General features: G+C 44.4%; 3 protein-coding genes across 3 annotated transcripts; all 3 read left to right on the plus strand.

Annotated features, from left to right (window-relative positions):
• The first annotated feature begins 3,185 nt into the window (after positions 1-3,185).
• Positions 3,186-4,346, plus strand: LOC101164774 (heterogeneous nuclear ribonucleoprotein A0-like). The gene has a single exon (XM_011493514.4). It carries the CDS (start codon positions 3,219-3,221, stop codon positions 4,086-4,088), a length of 870 nt encoding a protein of 289 aa, XP_011491816.3. The 5' UTR covers positions 3,186-3,218; the 3' UTR covers positions 4,089-4,346.
• A 9,037-nt stretch (positions 4,347-13,383) lies between these two features.
• LOC144994957 (heterogeneous nuclear ribonucleoprotein A0-like) lies at positions 13,384-15,219 on the plus strand. The gene has a single exon (XM_078954474.1). It carries the CDS (start codon positions 14,303-14,305, stop codon positions 15,164-15,166), a length of 864 nt encoding a protein of 287 aa, XP_078810600.1. The 5' UTR covers positions 13,384-14,302; the 3' UTR covers positions 15,167-15,219.
• A 3,322-nt stretch (positions 15,220-18,541) lies between these two features.
• Positions 18,542-21,153, plus strand: LOC144994705 (heterogeneous nuclear ribonucleoprotein A0-like). The gene has a single exon (XM_078953512.1). It carries the CDS (start codon positions 18,686-18,688, stop codon positions 19,553-19,555), a length of 870 nt encoding a protein of 289 aa, XP_078809638.1. The 5' UTR covers positions 18,542-18,685; the 3' UTR covers positions 19,556-21,153.
• The last annotated feature ends 87 nt before the right edge of the window (positions 21,154-21,240 follow it).

Raw genomic sequence — 21,240 nt, forward strand, 5'->3', positions numbered from 1 at the left:
TCTTCCTTAGTCCCAATCTCTCCTGATCTTGTTCACCTGTGTCTCGTCATTGCTGTTTGTATTTAAGTTTTGTCTCTGCTTTCCTCTTGTGCTGGTCCATTAACGTCTCTTCCATGTCCGTCTTCCTACAGTAAGCCCACAGTTTTTTTTTTTATTTTTTACCCTGCTTGGCAGCGCTTTTTGTCATTTTACTAAACCCCTTGCCCTGGAACCGTGTGCCTCCGTTACTGCAATTTGGGTCCTTCATACTCACCAGCCCTCTCAACCTGACAAAAACATCTGAGAGGTTGAGATGACAGGGCCACATACAAACTGACACATTCACAAGGACAGAAGTTAATTCCCTGAAGGCCAGGGCTGGACTCACAGGGGAATATAGAGCGGAGTGGCTGTCCACAAACCAGCAAGCTCCAAGGGAGAAACGGAGGAGCAGAACCATACATCTGAGCATGCAGACGTGATGACACGGGGATCGCTGTACCTGGACCAAATGAAAAAACAAGACAGGAGCCACACACACCGCATAAAGAGACCAACGATAAATAAATTGTCCACAGATGAGACAGGTCCATAGACTGACCAATCCAAATGCAGGTCAAACTATTAAATGTACACAGCTTTAACACAAAAGAAACAAAAACAAAGAGCCACCACAACAAAGCCAGCACCTAATGATGGACCACACAGCAGAAACCGGACCAGGTTTTGAAGAAAATGCACCATGTACTTAGAGGAACTGCAAGTCCCAGGGTCTTTAGGGGTGTGACACAACACAAAAGCACGAAAGATGGCAGCACGCCGCTCACCAAGAGATTCCGGCGATCAAGACACTCAAGAAGGCCAATACATCTCCCGATCGAACGCCACTGACAATCCAAATACTGCAGGACCCTTCCTCTGCAGATACGCGCCGAAGAACGGGAGGACCGAGAGACGCGCCGGGCGCCGAAAGATGCACCGGGCGCCGGGACAGCTGTTGGCCGAAAAAGGAGGGGCAGCTCCAACCTAATGAAGTCAATTCAGGCACCATTTTTACGCGATATGTCTGTTGCCTTGTTCCAAACAGACATCCTCAGTAAGCCGTGATCGGTCCGTCTACATTTCTATGGCAACCGCCATCTCCAATCAGGAATGAGGATGTTAGAAGACCACACCCCTTCAACTGAAAGCCTGCTCAGCAGAATCTGTCAAACAAACTTAAAACGTTTAAGGTGAAGCCTCCTAGTGTTATTGAGGTGCCTGATTGGTCATTTTATATGTTGAATAACTTGTGCTACATATCAAAAATATAATGGAAAAAGCAGAAAAGGTAAGCACTTTAAAGCAGCCCTGCTGGTTTACAAGTCTCGCCATGGCCTTACACCAAAGTACATCTCTGACATGTTAGTTTCATGTGAACCATCTCAGACTCTGAGGACCTCAGGGACCGGCCTCCTGTGGGTGCACAGTGTCGGGACTAAACAAGGGGATTCAGTGTTTCAATCTTATGCAGCTGAAAGCTGGAAAAGTCTCCCTGAGGTTGTGAGACTGGCCTCTACTGTGCTAAGGTTCAAATGTGTATAACTAAAGGGTCCTTATCAACAACTCTTGTCTTTTTCTTTTCTCTTTACTTTCCTTTAAAGTACATTCTATAATGATCCATCCATCCATCTTCCTCCGCTTATCCGGGACTGGGTCGCGGGGGCAGCAGTCTAAGCAGAGATGCCCAGACTTCCCTCGCCCCGGCCACTTCCTCCAGCTCCTCTGGGGAACCCCGAGGCGTTCCCAGGCCATCCTAGAGACGTAGTCTCTCCAGTGTGTCCTGAGTCTTCCCCGGGGCCTCCACCCAGTGGGACATGCCTGGAACACCTCTCCAGGGAGGCGTCCAGGAGGCATCCGGACTAGATGCCCGATCCACCTCAACTGGCTCCTTTCGATGTGGAGGAGAAGCGGTTCTACTCCGAGCTCTCCGCAGGTGGCCGAGCTTCTCACCCTATCTCTAAGGGGCGCCCCACCACCCTACGGAGGAAGCTCATTTGAGCCGCTTGTATTCGGGACCTCGTTCTTTCGGTCATGACCCATAGCTCATGACCGTAGGTGAGTATTGGAACAAAGATCGACCGGTAAATTGAGAGCTTTGCTTTTCGGCTCAGCTCTCTCTTCACCACAACGGACCGATACAGCGACCGCATAACTACGGACGCCGCTCCGATCCGCCTATCAATCTCATGTTCCGGCCTTCCCTCACTCGTGAACAAGACCCCCAGATATTTAAACTCTTCCAGCTGGGGTAAGGATACTCCACCCACCGAGAGATGGCAAGCAGTTTTCATAATCAATACATCCATGCTTCTTTGTGATGCCACTGAAAGAACGGGGTTTACCAGTGGATACCAATGATCTGCTTCATCTGTGCCGGATCACCCTAAAGACTATTTGGATCGTGGTTTTTCCCACCGAATGAGCAGCTGTTTCTTTCTAACCTTTCCAAACAAAAAACATCCTGACACAGATTTTTGAGGCATTAACTTTTTATAATGATTATGTATGTTTTTAATCTTTGCTCGTATTGTGATTTTAATGCATTTTCCTGCTTTGTGAAACACTTCGAATTACTTTGTGTATGCATTTTGCTATATAAATAAATGTGCCTTGCCAGGTTCTTTTACAGTGAAACCTCATTTACAAAGTAATTACGGATTAGGGTGGGAATCCAGACACACACCCCAGCTACTAAAAATTTATATAGTGTGGAACTTTGTAGTCCCCTGGATTTGAAAAGCAATTCGGACACCACATTCACCACCTTTTTTTTTACACGCCAAAATATGACATCATCGATTTCACAAAGTTAAAATCTAATTTATTTGAGAGTTTTGCAACAATTATTTATGAATCTTCCGAAAATGAGAACGTTGATGGTTTATTAAAAAAAACACATGTAAATAAATGTTTTGGGGCAAATTAGTTCTCATGTTGTAAACTTGCATTCTGTTCAATAAAGTTTTTTTAAAGCAAAAAAATGCGTCACCACTGCACAAGCTTGGATGATGTAAAATGTAAGATTAAAAACAAACATGACATCAGATAACGTCGCATGTCATCAGATGATGTCAGATGACTTCACATTATCACAGCTTGAAATCCATGAATACATCCACTTTCCTTTCCATCAGCAATCTAGAGTTTTCAAGGTTGCTTTAAAGATTAAACCAAACACATCTTACGATTTACCAAAAATGTTCAACCAAGCCTGTAAGCTTTTTGTGGGAGGACTCAAGGTAGACACCAATGATGACGGGCTGCGCAAGCATTTCGAGCAGTTTGGCACCCTCATCGACTTTGCCGTCGTCCCACACAAGACGGCGCAACGCTCTCGCTGTTTTGGCTTTGTGACCTACTTAACACCAGAGGAGGCCAACGCAGCCATGGCGGCAAGTCCACACACAGTGGAAGGGAACTGGGTTGAGGTCAAACGAGCTGTTCCAAAGAAACAGACCGATGAGTCTGGAGCCCGTGCCAAGGTGAAGAAAATCTTTGTTGGTGGCTTGAAAAACGACATCCAAGAGGACGACCTCACCAACTACTTCTGTCAGTATGGTGAAGTGGAAAACTCTGAAATCATCTCAGAGAAAACGACCGGAAAGAAACGGGGTTTTGGCTTTGTGCACTTCACGGATGACTATGCGGCAGACATGGCCGTGGCTGTGCCTTTCCACACAGTGAACGGACACAGAGTTGAGGTAAAGAAAGCTGTTCCCAAGCAGGAGATGCAGGCACCCAGCAGAATCAGAATGACGCCAAGAGATAATTCACGCCGCACCATGATGGAAAACCAAAACGACGCCATGGATTATGGCCAAAATTACGGCTATGGAAATGGCGGAGGATATGGCGTTTATGGGGGGTGCTGCTGCCCATGCAGAGGCGGCTGTTCCGACCAACAAAATGGTTACGGAGGCGGCAATTCCTACCAGCAAAATGGTTACAGGGGCAGGAATGGCTACAAAGGTCGTGGCCATGGCCAGCAGTCTTCTGGCTCCGGTCCAATGAAAAAGTCTTTTGGTGGTCAGAGAAGCTCTGCTCCTTACACAAGAGGCAAACAGTAAAGACTTAGAGGAAACGTGAAATAATTGTAGGAAATTCACGTTTCAGAACACCTAAATTAATAAACAAACTTTTTATGATAATAGGAAACACAAAAATGAGGATTTAGACTTAACGCTTAAACAAATTTTTTAGGAACGTTTTTTATGTGCATATTTATTTTTTATTTAGTTGTAGGAATTTTTAATTTATTGTAGCTCAACAATCCATTAATGTGAGGTTTCACCTTTATGAATTTGCATTTGGGAATAAAATGTTGTGCAATGCAAATCCATGTATTGATTCTAAAGTCTAGATTTTTTTCAAAAAGAGGTTTATTTTAATTTTAATAGCATTCCAATTGAAATTGTCTTTTGTAACATTTTTACCTGTCAAGTGATTTAGAAAAGAGGACCAGAACAGTTTAGGATGTAAATAATCAAAAAACATTGCAGAAATCAAAGCTCAACAGGTGGAATGGTGTTGCTCCATTCCCCTGTTTTAACTGCACCCCTCGGTGTACACACACAACAACAAGAGGAGGGGGGTCACGTCAGGCCCTGTCTCTTGTCTTGAGGTGGGATGGGCCTATGACTGATGCCGGGGTGGTGGGGGTGTCTTGGGGGATCCTGTTCCCCGTAATATCTGAGCTGGGAGGACCATGCTTTTTTTTTGCTGCAACAAGGACACTGACTTTGAATTAGAAAACTATGAACTTAACTATGTGAACAGAGCAGACAAAAAGGGTGGAGGAGTCACAATATATGTGAAAAGAAATATTAAGTTTACAGTAATTGATAAATCGTCAGTATCAATGGATGGAAAATTGGAATGTATTACACTTCAAATATGTAACGATTCAGGGGAAAATGTCATTATACGCTGTGTAGAAAGGTCACCAGGGTCAAGCTTAAAGGTGTTCAGTGACTGGAAGGAAAGGTGTTTAACTCTCAAAATAACAAAATATTATTCATCTGTGATTTCAATATCGATCTGATAAACATCAGCAAACATAAAACAACCAAAGATTTTATCAGCAGAATGTATGGAATGAGTTTATGTCCAGCCATAACAACCCAGCAGAATCACTACTCAAAGTGCTAATCTGATTGAAAACATATTTACAAATAATATAGAATACACTCATATGAGTGGACCAATGACATGTGACATAACTGATCATTTACCATTTTTGAAACATGTCAATCAATCAATCAATCAATCAAACTTTATTTATATAGTAATTTTCATATAAAAGCACAACTCAAAGTGCTTTACTTTAAAACAGAACAAAATAATACAAGCCTGAAAATTAAAATAGACAAGCACAAAAATAAAATAGAGCCCCCTCCCCATACCTACACACAGCCCCCCACCCCTTTCACACCTCCCAACCCCTAACTGATGGGGATAGACCAGGGGTCGGGAACCTTTTTGGCCAAGAGAGCCATAAACGCCACATATTTTTAAATGTAATTTCGAAAGAGCCTTACAATAATGTGGTGTCTCTTTCCCACACTGAGGCACGGAGACTTAACCTCTTTTAAGGTTCTTTATTCTGGTTACTGCAGACCGCAACAAACGCCATACAATTAATTCAGCAACTCCTGAATCTCTCCCGCAGAGACGAGACGAGAGCGCTTCTCCCAACTTTATATTCCCCTGCTCCCGCTCCAGCCCTCCCATTTCCCTTATTCGGCCCATTGCTGAACCCCATTGGTCCAAATTACCCAACAACAGGCTGAGCGACAGAACTGAGGGCCAATCAGATCTCTGCTTGATGCGTTTAATGAACTCCAGAACTTTTAACGCCGTCCAACAGCCAAGTTAAACTCAGTCCGCGACAATATGTTTAAAACTAAATATACAAGTGAATGTGTGCATTTTATGTAATTTCAACATTTTTAAAGTACAATAAGTCTGTGGATTCTTTTTAATAACATTGTTATGCTGTTGCTAATAAATGATGAGTATTTCTCGTGGTATTTTGCTGATGGTCTAGTCTGGTTGATACGTGGTGAGTTTCTGCTTCATGCAGGCGTTGAGACTTTAAACGTGACTTTAGGTTAGTATCAATGTTCTGTAGATGTGAGACAGACTGCTCACATGCAGACGGGGAGCCAAACACACACTCACACGCCGCAGTGTGTGACGGGCAGCGGGTTTTACGTTTTTACAATACCTGCGCGATTCACCTGCTGCCGCCCCCCCCCCCCCCCCCCGCCCCCCCCGCTTTTTTCCTCACATATCCTGTCCCCGCAACTGCACGCTCTCTCTCAGAGACGGGAGTGCGCAGTTTTAGGCACGGCAATTCACAGGTTTCAGGCTGGTACAAACTCTGTGAAATGATAGATAATAGTAAACTGATAATGCTGGCGCAGATTTTGTTCTCCAAGCACGGCTACTACTGCGCGCCTCTGGCATCGCATCGCGCCCGAGAAGGACTGGTCTAATGAAAAAAAAAATTATAATTAAAGATTTGTCTGCGAGCCACATGTGACCATCAGAAGAGCCATATATGGCTCGCGAGCCATAGGTTCCCGACCCCTGGGATAGACAATGAGATATAGTTGTTTTTGGAAACGCTATTAATCATTTGGAGCTCCTTCTCTGTGAACAGCTGCATAGCAGCAAAATGCAGCATCACAGGCGGGGACCGCTCCACCACAGCAAAGTGGAGATGCAGGTCCCCATTTAAAGCTGCAGCGGCTGAACAGCAGCCGACCCAGAGGGACAGGATCCAGCTGAGGAAGCACCGGAAAGAAAAATGAGAATGAAAAAGTAAACAAACTGATAAAAGCAATAAACAAATAAACAATAAAACATTTAAATAAGGTAAACTAAAATAAATCTTTAAAAAATCTAGTGTAAATTCATATAACAAGATATTTATTTATTCCTCTTTCGGCTTCTCCCATCAGGGGTCGCCACAGCGAACAAGTTGCATGGTAAACTTGGCAATGTTTTACGCCGGATGCCCTTCCTGACGCAACCTTCTCAAACCGGGCTTGGAACCGGCACAGGGGTAGAGAAGGGAGCAGGGAGCAGCCCGGAGTCGAACCCTGGTTTCACGGACGGAAGGCGGCGCAAACCAACACGAGCTAAACCGGCTCCCCTCATAAAACAAGATAAAATTTGATTAAAAAAAATAAAAATTAATTCATTAATTAATAAGTAAAAGTAGTAAAAATGAGCTAAAAGCCAGATGAAAAAGGTCTGTCATGTCCGCTGCAGCACACCTTGTTTGGCCAGGCTTCCGGTGGGAGCAATCAAGCTCTATGGAGGACACCTGGTCACGGATCGTAAGCTAACGTCACGCTATCGCCTCGCCTCGCCTCGCCTCGCCTCGCCTCGCCTCGCCTCGCCTCGCCTTGCCTTGCCTTGCCTTGCCTTGCCTTCTCCTCGCCTTCTCCATCCACACGGATTTGCATTGTAAGCCAAGACTTTCCATTGACTTTATAAAGTGGAGATTCCTCTGCCGAGGTCTCCTAGTGTTTACAAACTTCATCACCGGCATCCAAGCTCTCTCCCCTCTCCCAGCTCTGTCCGCTCATTTCCTCTCACAGCTGTGAGTCTACTAAGTCCTGCTCCCCCTGCTGGCGGGAGGTTTCCACGCTCCCTCATCACTGCAAACCTCTGACCAGGACAATAAACAGCCTATTTAACCTTTACTCTTGGGTTTGCTTTCTGGCTGTCCTCGACTAAACCTGACAGAACGTTCCGGCCATGACGGACCCAAAAGCAACTCAGGAGTGGAAGGCACGAGTGGAGTCTGCAATCTACAACTCCGAGACTCAGCTGGGGGAATTATCCTCAGAGATAAAAGAGATCTCCAGAAGACTGGACAAAGCCAGTATTACCGCCAGTGCAACACTGGCCGGACCAGTAAGTCAACCTGCACCTGTACCTCATACCTACCCTCCGGAGAGATATGCTGGGGATCCTACTTCATGTCGGACCTTTTTGACCCAGTGTGAGATCCAGCTTTCCCTGCACTCATCCTCTTTCTCCTGTGAGAAGGCCAAGGTGGCATATGTCATCTCCCTACTGACGGGGCGTGCTGCTCAGTGGGCTACTGCTGAATGGTCAAGGGGTTCAGAGATTTGTTCTTCATACCAGAGTTTTTCAGCTGAGCTGAGTCGGGTTTTTGATCCAGTGAAACCCCGGCAGGATGCAGCACACCAGTTGTCCCGTTTACGCCAGGGGAAAGACTCTGTCAATGATTATGCCATCAGGTTTCGAACACTGGCGGCTGACAGCCAGTGGAACAATTATGCCCTGTTTGACATGTTCTACCAGGGTTTGTCTGAGCAGGTTAAGGACGAATTGGCAGCTCGTGAGCTGCCTCAAGATGTCAACAACCTCATCGCTCTAGCCTCCCGTATTGACCGGCGGATCCAGGAGAGGAGAGAGGAGAGGGCGCGAAGACCTGTTTCTCACAGTTTTTTCCAGTCACGTCCTTCTCCCTCTAGAACATCACCTCTGGTTCGTCATGCTGTGGAGGAGGAGCCGATGCAATTGGGTCGAACCAGTCTCTCCCGGGAGGAGAGAGAGAGAGACGCCTTAACGAAGGACTCTGTTTTTACTGTGGTTCTCCAGATCACCAGATCCATGGGTGTCCAGTAAAAGACAAGGCTCCACACGCAAGGAGGAGACGTGTGTGAGCCGTTCAATGTCCTCCTTTTCTGGTTCAGATCATCAGACCCGGGCCCTTTTTCATGTCGGAGGTGAAGTTTTCCCAGAGACTGTGTTCATTGATTCCGGTTCTGACAGTAACTTCATGTCTGAAGAATTCGTCAGAAAATGGGGAATCAAGGTCTTCACCCTACCTAAACCACTATGTGTCAGAGCCATTGATGGGCACGTCATCACGTCTAGTCATCAGTCATCAGCTCACAGAACCAATAAGGATGCAGATTGATAATCACTTTGAGCAAATAAAGTTTCACGTCATTAAACAAACTAACTCCCCCCTTCTTTTGGGCTTAACTTGGTTGAAGGAACACAATCCTCAGATCGATTGGTTGTCTGGAAGGATCTTGGGTTGGGGGTCTGAGTGTCCTACTAATTGTCTTTGTGCTGTGGGAACGCCTTCACCAGGTCAGAAAGTCGCCACCATAGAAACCTATCCTGATCTATCCAGAGTTCCTGCAGTCTACCACGATCTCAAGGAGGTGTTTAACAAGATCAAGGCCTCTTCATTGCCTCCTCATCGTCCCTATGACTGTCCCATCGACCTGCTACCAGGTACGTCACCACCAAGGGGACATTTATATTCTCTGTCAGGTCCTGAGAGGGAGGCAATGGAGAAGTACATCAAGGAATCACTGGCAGCGGGCCTTATCCGTCCATCCTCTTCCCCGGCTGGTGCTGGCTTCTTTTTTGTCAAGAAGAAGGATGGAGGCCTACGCCCCTGCATTGACTACAGAGGCTTGAACCAGATCACTATCCGCAACAGGTACCCTCTTCCTCTAATGTCATCTGCTTTTGAACTCCTCCAGGGAACCAAAATCTTCACCAAACTGGACTTGCGCAATGCTTACCACCTAGTCAGAATGAGAACTGGAGACGAATGGAAGACTGCCTTCAACACTCCCTCAGGTCATTTTGAATACCAGGTCATGCCTTTCGGTCTTACCAATGCACCTGCGGTTTTCCAGAACCTCGTGAATGATGTCCTAGGTGATATGATTAACAAATTCGTGTTTGTCTACCTAGATGACATCCTGATATTTTCTCGCTCCAAGGCTGAACACATTCAGCATGTCCGTGCGGTTCTCCGGAGACCCCTTCAAAATCGGCTGTTCGTCAAGGCTGAGAAGTGTGAATTTCACGCTTCTACCACATCATTCCTGGGCATGGTTATTGAGGGGGGTAAGGTAAAGATGGACCCGAGTAAGGTCCAAGCAGTCCTTAGCTGGCCAAGACCTGACAACCGCAAACAACTCCAACGTTTTTTGGGTTTTGCCAATTTTTACCGGCGGTTTATAAAGGACTATAGTCGGGTTGCATCTCCATTGCATGCCCTCACTTCCTCCAAGAGGGTGTTTTTCTGGGATGAGGCCGCTGACAATGCGTTTCTAACCTTAAAGGCCCTATTTACATCGGCTCCGGTACTGATTACTCCTGACCCCACGAAACAGTTTATTGTAGAGGTGGATGCATCAGACATTGGAGTTGGGGCGGTACTGTCCCAGAGATGTGGTCTTGACCAAAAGATCCATCCATGTGCCTTTTTTTCACGGCGGTTAACAAGTGCAGAGTGCAATTATGACGTGGGTGACAAGGAAATGTTGGCCATTAAAGAGGCTTTGGAGGCATGGCGTCATTGGCTGGAGGGGACCGAACTTCCTTTTCTGGTTTATACCGACCACAAAAACCTAGAGTACCTGAAGTCTGCCAAGAGGGTTAACTCTCGTCAAGCTAGATGGGCGCTCTTTTTTAACCGTTTCAATTTCACCCTGTCCTACAGGCCCGGATCAAAGAACACAAAAGCGGACGCCCTGTCCAGGAGGGAGGGGGAGCCAGTAGCAGTGCCACCACCGGGATTTATCTTACCTCAGTCGGCACGAGTGGCTGTGCTCAATACGGACATTGAGGAGGAGGTAATGGCAGCTGCCAGTAACACTGGATCTCCGTCTGCCTGTCCTACAGACTGCATTTTTGTTCCTGACACCCTGAGGTCCAAGGTGTTAAACTGGTTCCATGCGTCTCGCCTGTTTTGCCATCCAGGTTGTAAGCGCACTTACGCTCTCATCAGACAACGTTTCTGGTGGCCAACTCTGAAAGAAGATGTCCAAGCATATGTATCTGCCTGTCCTGAGTGTGCCCAAGTCAAACCTACTAATAGACCTCAGGCGGGTTATTTGCATCCCCTTGCGGTTCCCCGGCGACCATGGTCCCACATCTCCATGGATTTTATCACTGGTCTGCCTCTTTCCAACGGTAACTCTGTTGTCCTAACGGTAGTCGACCGATTTTCCAAGATGGTTCACTTTATTGCCCTACCCAAACTTCCTTCTGCTAAAGAAACGGCTGAGGTGCTCCTTCAGCATATTTTTCGTTTACATGGCATCCCGCGGGATATCGTATCTGACCGGGGCCCGCAGTTCACCTCAAGGTTTTGGTCTGAGTTTTGCCGTCTTCTCAATGTCTCTGTCAGCCTGTCGTCCGGTTTCCACCCACAGTCCAACAGCCAAACGGAACGACTAAACCAACAACTGGAGACCTCTCTGCGTCTTTTGTGTGGCAGTAACCCTTCAACCTGGTCTGGTAACCTCGTCTGGGCAGAATTCGCTCACAACTCTCTCCCATCTTCTGCTACTAGACTGTCCCCATTTCAAATTGTCTATGGTTACCAACCCCCTCTGTTTTGCTCCCAGGAGGTATCTGTGTCTGTCCCTTCTGCCCACGCTCCGGTCCGGCGGTGCCAAAGGACTTGGAGACAAGCTCGACGAGTGCTCCTACGCACTGTGGAGGGTTATTGTAAGGCGGCCAACAAGAGACGGACTCCGGCCCCCGTTTATCAGGTCGGCAAGAAGGTCTGGTTGTCTACAGCGGACCTGCCCCTTCGAGTGGAAAATAAGAAGCTCGCACCTAGATTTGTTGGGCCTTTCCCTATTACCAAGGTGGTCAATCCTGTAGCGGTGCGGCTTTGATTGTCCAGACCTCTTCGTGTCCATCCGACCTTTCACGTGTCTAAAGTCAAGCCTGTCTGTTCTAGTCCTCTAGTTCCCCCTGCTCGGTCCCCACCTCCTGCTCGGTTCATCGACGGTGGTCCTACCTACACTGTGCACCGTCTCCTGCGATCCCGTCGACGTGGCCGGGGTTTCCAGTACTTGGTGGACTGGGAGGGCTACGGCCCGGAGGAGCGATCCTGGGTTCCCTCTCGTTTCATCCTGGATCCGGATCTTGTTGCTCAGTTCGTGAGCATCCTGACCAGCCTGGTCGACCGTCGGGTGCCGGTCGTTGAGGAGGGGGTAATGTCATGTCCGCTGCAGCACTCACCTTGTTTGGCCAGGCTTCCGGTGGGAGCAATCAAGCTCTATGGAGGACACCTGGTCATGCCCCTTCATAAGTCCACGCCTGTGCTGCACTCATTGCCGGAACGTCAGTCTTCTCTGATTTATTCCAGCTAAATTGTCCACGCATCCGCACGGATCGTAAGCTAACGCCACGTCACGCCATCGCCTCGCCTCGCCGTCGCCTTGCCTTGCCTTCTCCTCGCCTTCTCCATCCACACGGATTTGCATTGTAAGCCAAGACTTTCCATTGACTTTATAAAGTGGAGATTCCTCTGCCGAGGTCTCCTAGTGTTTACAAACTTCATCACCGGCATCCAAGCTCTCTCCCCCCTCCCAACACTGTCCGCTCATTTCCTCTCACGGCTGTGAGTCTACTAAGTCCTGCTCCCCCTGCTGGCGGTAGGTTTCCACGCTCCCTCATCACTGCAAACCTCTGACCAGGACAATAAACAGACTATTTAACCTTTACTCTTGGGTTTGCTTTCTGGCTGTCCTCGACTAAACCTGACACTTGAGCCTTATCTTAAAAGCAACTATGGTCTCTGCAGCCCTCAGGTCCTCTGACAGATTGTTCCATAAATGAAGGCCTTAGTGTAAAATAAATGCCGCTGGAATGGTTAAAAGACCAGTCCAGAGTATCTCAGGGTCCGTGAGGGTTCATATTTGACTAAAAGATCTGATAAATAAGAAGGGACGACCGTTAAGGTATTGAAAAACTTTTAAAAGTATCTTAAAATCCATCCTGAAGCATATGGCGAGCCAATGCAGGGATTTTAAAATTGGGGTGATGTGAGCCCGCTTCCTGGTCTTGGTGAGAACTCGTTCAGCAGAGTTCTGGAGAAGCTGAAGGTTCTTGATCTTAGTTTTTGGAAGACCAGCTAGCAGGGCATTACAATATTCAATTCTAATGATGGCAAGAGAGAGTAGTGGGCGGAGCCTAGGCAATTTTCTAAGGTAATAACCACCCGTTTTATATGAAGGTTAAAAGCTAGCTTAGAGTTGAAAATAACACCCAGGTTTCTGACTGTTTCTGAATGGCATAAGGAAAGTCCTTTAGCTTCAGAAACTGTTTCTCTCTCTTAGCAGCAGGATCAATTGCTAAAAATTCAGTTTCTTCCAGGTTGAGCTGCAGAAAATTATTTGTCATCCATGATTTCACATCTAAAATACATTTAAAAAGTGCTTCTATTGGCCTTGTGTCATCAGGAGCTATGTATAGCTGGGTATCATCAGCCTAGCTATGAAAGCTGATTTTGTGGCTTGTGATGATATTCCCCAGAGGAAGCATGTAAATGTTAAAAAGCAAGGGGCCGAGGATGGAACCTTGAGGTACACCACCATTAATTTCATGGACCCCAGAAAAGTGTGCGTCCATGCTCACCATAAAGTTGGACTGGTGTGGACACGATGGGGGCAGGTGATGTCTGGACAGAATGTCTGATGTTGGCAGCTAAAATATTGCTGCCTAGTGGACTGGGAGGATCCCATCAGTTTCCATCAAATCTGTTGAGGCTGGAAGCAGACTGGAGCCAGGTACAAAAACTATGCAAAACTATTAAATGAAATAACTCAGTATGGGTGGGATTGAATGAGGCTGCTTCTTTCCACTCCTTTTTAAGCAATAAATCAAGCTCTAAAACTACTAAAAATCTATATAGTGCGGGACTTTGTAGTCCCCTGGATTTTAAAAACAATTCGGACACCACACTCACCACTTTTTTTTACACGCCAAATATGACATCATCGATTTCACAAAGTTAAAATCTAATTGATTCGAGCGTTTTGCAACGATTATTAATGAATCTTCTGTCCTTTGAAGATAAAAACGTTGATGGTTTGTTAAAAATACACATTTAAATACATTTTTTGGGCCACATTGGTTCTCATGTTGTAAACTTGCATTCTGTTCAATAAAGTTTTTTTAAAGCAAAAACAATGCGTCACCACTGCGCAAGCTTGGATGATGTAATATGTCAGATGAAAAAAAAACATGTCATCAGATGATGTCACATTTCATCAGATGAAGTCGCATGTCATCAGATGACGTCGCCTTTTCATCAGATGATGTCAGATGAAGTCAGATGATTTCAGATGACATCACATTATCACAGCTTGAAATCCATGAATAGACCCACTATCCTTTCCATCAGCTATCTCAAGTTTTCAAGGTTGCTTTAAAGATTAAACCAAACACATCTTACGATTTACCAAAAATGTTCAACCAAGCCTGTAAGCTTTTTGTGGGAGGACTCAAGGTAGACACCAATGATGACGGGCTGCGCAAGCATTTCGAGCAGTTTGGCACCCTCATCGACTGTGCCGTCGTCCCACACAAGACGGCGCAACGCTCTCGCTGTTTTGGCTTTGTGACCTACTTAACACCAGAGGAGGCCAACGCAGCCATGGCGGCAAGTCCACACACAGTGGAAGGGAACTGGGTTGAGGTAAAACGAGCTGTTCCAAAGAAACAGGCCGATGAGTCTGAAGCTCGTGCCAAGGTGAAGAAAATCTTTGTTGGTGGCTTGAAAAACGACATCCAAGAGGACGACCTCACCGACTACTTCTCTCAGTATGGTGAAGTGGAAAACTCTGAAATCATCTCAGAGAAGACGACCGGAAAGAAACGGGGTTTCGGCTTTGTGCACTTCACGGATGACTATGCGGCAGACATGGCCGTGGCTGTGCCTTTCCACATAGTGAACGGACACAGAGTTGAGGTAAAGAAAGCTGTTCCCAAGCAGGAGATGCAGGCACCCAGCAGAATCAGAATGACGCCAAGAGACAATTCACGCCGCACCATGATGGAAAACCAAAACAACGCCATGGATTATGGCCAAAATTACAGCTATGGAAATGGCGGAGGATATGGCGTTTATGGGGGGTGCTGCTGCCCATGCAGAGGCGGCTGTTCCGACCAACAAAATGGTTACGGAGGCGGCAATTCCTACCAGCAAAATGGTTACAGGGGCAGGAATGGCTACAAAGGTCGTGGCCAGCAGTCTTCTGGCTCCGGTCCAATGAAAAAGTCTTTTGGTGGTCAGAGAAGCTCTGCTCCTTACACAAGAGGCAAACAGTAAAGACTTAGAGGAAACGTGAAATAATTGTAGGAAATTCAAGTTTCAGAACACCTAAATTAATAAACAAACTTTTTATGATAATAGGAAATACAAAAAATGAGGATTTAGACTTAACGCTTAAACAAATTTTTTAGGAAAGTTTTTTTGTGCATATTTATTTTTTATTTAGTTGTAGGAATTTTAAATTTATTATAGCTCAACAATCCATTAATGTGAGGTTTCACCTTTATGAATTTGCATTTGGGAATAAAATGTTGTGCAATGCAAATCCATGTATTGATTCTAAAGTCTAGATTTTTTTCAAAAAGAGGTTAATTTTAATTTTAATAGCATTCCAATTGAAATTGTCTTTTGTAACAATTTTACCTGTCAAGTGATTTAGAAAAGAGGACCAGAACAGTTTAGGATGTAAACAATCAAAAAACATTGCAGAAATCAAAGCTCAACAGGTGGAATGGTGTTGCTCCATTCCCCTGTTTTAACTGCACCCCTCGGTGTACACACACAAAAACAAGAGGAGGGGGGTCACGTCAGGCCCTGTCTCTTGTCTTGAGGTGGGATGGGCCTATGACTGATGCCGGGGTGGTGGGGGTGTCTTGGGGGATCCTGTTCCCCGTAACATCTGAGCTGGGAGGACCACGCTTTTTTTTTGCTGCAACAAGGACACTGACTTTGAATTAGAAAACTATGAACTTAACTATGTGATCAGAGCAGACAAAAAGGGTGGAGGAGTCACAATATATGTGAAAATAAATATTAAGTTTACAGTAATTGATAAATCGTCAGTATCAATGGATGGAAAATTGGAATGTATTACACTTCAAATATGTAACGATTCAGGGGAAAATGTCATTATACGCTGTGTAGAAAGGTCACCAGGGTCAAGCTTAAAGGTGTTCAGTGACTGGAAGGAAAGGTGTTTAACTCTCAAAATAACAAAATATTATTCATCTGTGATTTCAATATCGATCTGATAAACATCAGCAAACATAAAACAACCAAAGATTTTATCAGCAGAATGTATGGAATGAGTTTATGTCCAGCCATAACAACCCAGCAGAATCACTACTCAAAGTGCTAATCTGATTGAAAACATATTTACAAATAATATAGAATACACTCATATGAGTGGACCAATGACATGTGACATAACTGATCATTTACCATTTTTGCAACATGTCAATCAATCAATCAATCAATCAATCAATCAAACTTTATTTATATAGTAATTTTCATATAAAAGCACAGCTCAAAGTGCTTTACTTTAAAACAGAACAAAATTATTCAAGCCTGAAAATTAAAATATACAAACACAAAAATAAAATAGAGCCCCATCCCCATACCTACACACAGCCCCCCACCCCTTTCACACCTCCCAACCCCTAACTGATGGGGATAGACAATGAGATATAGTTGTTTTTGGAAACGCTATTAATCATTTGGAGCTCCCTCTCTGTGAACAGCTGCATAGCAGCAAAATGCAGCATCACAGGCGGGGACCGCTCCACCACAGCAAAGTGGAGATGCAGGTCCCCATTTAAAGCTGCAGCGGCTGAACAGCAGCCGACCGAGAGGGACAGGATCCAGCTGAGGAAGCACCGGAAAGAAAAATGAGAATGAAAAAGTAAACAAACTGATAAAAGCAATAAACAAATAAACAATAAAACATTTAAATAAGGTAGACTAAAATAAATCTTTAAAAAATCTAGTGTAAATTCATAAAAAAAGATAAAATTTGATAAAAAAAAATAAAAATTAATTCATTAATTAATAAGTAAAAGTAGTAAAAATGAGCTAAAAGCCAGATGAAAAAGGTCGAGCCTTATCTTAAAAGCAACTATGCTCTCTGCAGCCCTCAGGTCCTCTGACAGATTGTTCCATAAATGAAGGCCTTAGTGTAAAATAAATGCCGCTGGAATGGTTAGAAGACCAGTCCAGAGGATCTCAGGGTCCGTGAGGGTTCATATTTGACTAAAAGATCTGATAAATAAGAAGGGACAAGACCGTTAAGACATTGAAAAACTGTTAAAAGTATCTTAAAATCAATCCTGAAGCATATGGCGAGCCAATGCAGGGATTTTAAAATTGGGGTGATGTGAGCCCGCTTCCTGGTCTTGGTGACAACTCGTTCAGCAGAGTTCTGGAGAAGCTGAAGGTTCTTGATCTTAGTTTTTTGGAAGACCAGCTAGCAGGGCATTACAATATTCAATTCTAATGATGGCAAGAGAGAGTAGTGGGCGGAGCCTAGGCAATTTTCTAAGGTGATAACCACCTGTTTTATATGAAGGTTAAAAGTTAGCTTAGAGTTGAAAATAACACCCAGGTTTCTGACTGTTTCTGAATGGCATAAGGAAAGTCCTTTAGCTTCAGAAACTGTTTCTCTCTCTTAGCAGCAGGATCAATTGCTAAAATTTCAGTTTCTTCCTGGTTGAGCTGCAGAAAATTATTTGTCATCCATGATTTCACATCTAAAATACATTTAAAAAGTGCTTCTATTGGCCTTGTGTCATCAGGAGCTATGTATAGCTGGGTATCATCAGCCTAGCTATGAAAGCTGATGTTGTGGCTTGTGATGATATTCCCCAGAGGAAGCACGTAAATGTTAAAAAGCATGGGGCCGAGGATGGAACCTTGAGGTACACCACCATTAATTTCATGGACCCCAGAAAAGTGTGCGTCCATGCTCACCATAAAGGTGGACTGGTGTGGACACGATGGGGGCAGGTGATGTTTGGACAGAATGTCTGATGTTGGCAGCTAAAACATTGCTGCCTAGTGGACTGGGAGGATCCCATCAGTTTCCATCAAATCTGTTGAGGCTGGAAGCAGACTGGAGCCAGGTACAAAAACTATGCAAAACTATTAAATGAAATAACTCAGTATGGGTGGGATTGAATGAGGCTGCTTCTTTCCACTCCTTTTTAAGCAATAAATCAAGCTCTAAAACTACTAAAAATCTATATAGTGCGAGACTTTGTAGTCCCCCGGATTTTAAAAGCAATTCGGACACCACACTCACCAATTTTTTTTTTCACGCCAAATATGACATCATCGATTTCACAAAGTTAAAATCTAATTGATTCGAGTGTTTTGCAACGATTATTAATGAATCTTCTGTCCTTTGAAGATAAAAATGTTGGTTTATTAAAAATACACATTTAAATACATTTTTTGGGCCACATTGGTTCTCATGTTGTAAACTTGCATTCTGTTCAATAAAGTTTTTTTTAAAGCAAAAACAATGCGTCACCACTGCGCAAGCTTGGATGATGTAATATGTCAGATGAAAAAAAAACATGTCATCAGATGATGTCACATTTCATCAGATGAAGTCGCATGTCATCAGATGACGTCGCCTTTTCATCAGATTATGTCAGATGAAGTCAGATGATTTCAGATGACATCACATTATCACAGCTTGAAATCCATGAATAGACCCACTATCCTTTCCATCAGCTATCTCAAGTTTTCAAGGTTGCTTTAAAGATTAAACCAAACACATCTTACGATTTACCAAAAATGTTCAACCAAGCCTGTAAGCTTTTTGTGGGAGGACTCAAGGTAGACACCAATGATGACGGGCTGCGCAAGCATTTCGAGCAGTTTGGCACCCTCATCGACTGTGCCGTCGTCCCACACAAGACGGCGCAACGCTCTCGCTGTTTTGGCTTTGTGACCTACTTAACACCAGAGGAGGCCAACGCAGCCATGGCGGCAAGTCCACACACAGTGGAAGGGAACTGGGTTGAGGTCAAACGAGCTGTTCCAAAGAAACAGGCCGATGAGTCTGAAGCTCGTGCCAAGGGGAAGAAAATCTTTGTTGGTGGCTTGAAAAACGACATCCAAGAGGACGACCTCACCGACTACTTCTCTCAGTATGGTGAAGTGGAAAACTCTGAAATCATCTCAGAGAAGACGACCGGAAAGAAACGGGGTTTCGGCTTTGTGCACTTCACGGATGACTATGCGGCAGACATGGCCGTGGCTGTGCCTTTCCACACAGTGAACGGACACAGGGTTGAGGTAAAGAAAGCTGTTCCCAAGCAGGAGATGCAGGCACCCAGCAGAGTCAGAATGACGCCAAGAGACAATTCACGCCGCACCATGATGGAAAACCAAAACGACGCCATGGATTATGGCCAAAATTACGGCTATGGAAATGGCGGAGGATATGGCGTTTATGGGGGGTGCTGTTGCCCATGCAGAGGCGGCTGTTCCGACCAACAAAATGGTTACGGAGGCGGCAATTCCTACCAGCAAAGTGGTTACAGGGGCAGGAATGGCTACAAAGGTCGTGGCCATGGCCAGCAGTCTTCTGGCTCCGGTCCAATGAAAAAGTCTTTTGGTGGTCAGAGAAGCTCTGCTCCCTACACAAGAGGCAAACAGTAAAGACTTAGAGGAAACGTGAAATAATTGTAGGAAATTCACGTTTCAGAACACCTAAATTAATAAACAAACTTTTTATGATAATAGGAAATACAAAAATGAGGATTTAGACTTAATGCTTAAACAAATTTTTTAGGAAAGTTTTTTTGTGCATATTTATTTTTTATTTAGTTGTAGGAATTTTTAATTTATTATAGCTCAACAATCCATTAATGTGAGGTTTCACCTTTATGAATTTGCATTTGGGAATAAAATGTTGTGCAATGCAAATCCATGTATTGATTCTAAAGTCTAGATTTTTTTCAAAAAGAGGTTTATTTTAATTTTAATAGCATTCCAATTGAAATTGTCTTTTGTAACAATTTTACCTGTCAAGTGATTTAGAAAAGAGGACCAGAACAGTTTAGGATGTAAACAATCAAAAAACATTGCAGAAATCAAAGCTCAACAGGTGGAATGGTGTTGCTCCATTCCCCTGTTTTAACTGCACCCCTCGGTGTACACACACAACAACAAGAGGAGGGGGGTCACGTCAGGCCCTGTCTCTTGTCTTGAGGTGGGATGGGCCTATGACTGATGCCGGGGTGGTGGGGGTGTCTTGGGGGATCCTGTTCCCCGTAACATCTGAGCTGGGAGGACCACGCTTTTTTTTAGCTGCAACAAAGACACTGACTTTGAATTAGAAAACTATGAACTTAACTATGTGATCAGAGCAGACAAAAAGGGTGGAGGAGTCACAATATATGTGAAAAGAAATATTAAGTTTACAGTAATTGATAAATCGTCAGTATCAATGGATGGAAAATTGGAATGTATTACACTTCAAATATGTAACGATTCAGGGGAAAATGTCATTATACGCTGTGTAGAAAGGTCACAAGGGTCAAGCTTAAAGGTGTTCAGTGACTGGAAGGAAAGGTGTTTAACTCTCAAAATAACAAAATATTATTCATCTGTGATTTCAATATCGATCTGATAAACATCAGCAAACATAAAACAACCAAAGATTTTATCAGCAGAATGTATGGAATGAGTTTATGTCCAGCCATAACAACCCAGCAGAATCACTACTCAAAATGCTAATCTGATTGAAAACATATTTACAAATAATATAGAATACACTCATATGAGTGGACCAATGACATGTGACATAACTGATCATTTACCATTTTTGAAACTTGTCAATCAATCAATCAATCAAACTTTATTTATATAGTAATTTTCATATAAAAGCACAACTCAAAGTGCTTTACTTTAAAACAGAACAAAATTATACAAGCCTGAAAATTAAAATAGACAAGCACAAAAATAAAATAGAGCCCCCTCCCCATACCTACACACAGCCCCCCACCCCTTTCACACCTCCCAACCCCTAACTGATGGGGATAGACAATGAGATATAGTTGTTTTTGGAAACGCTATTAATCATTTGGAGCTCCCTTTCTGTGAACAGCTGCATAGCAGCAAAATGCAGCATCACAGGCGGGGACCACTCCACCACAGCAAAGTGGAGATGCAGGTCCCCATTTAAAGCTGCAGCGGCTGAACAGCAGCCGACCCAGAGGGACAGGATCCAGCTGAGGAAGCACCGGAAAGAAAAATGAGAATGAAAAAGTAAACAAACTGATAAAAGCAATAAACAAATAAACAATAAAACATTTAAATAAGGTAAACTAAAATAAATCTTT

This window comes from Oryzias latipes, chromosome 10 (genome assembly GCF_053564925.1).
Source record: "Oryzias latipes strain Hd-rR chromosome 10, Olatipes_Hd-rR_3.1".
NCBI classification, from domain to species: Eukaryota; Metazoa; Chordata; class Actinopteri; order Beloniformes; family Adrianichthyidae; genus Oryzias; species Oryzias latipes.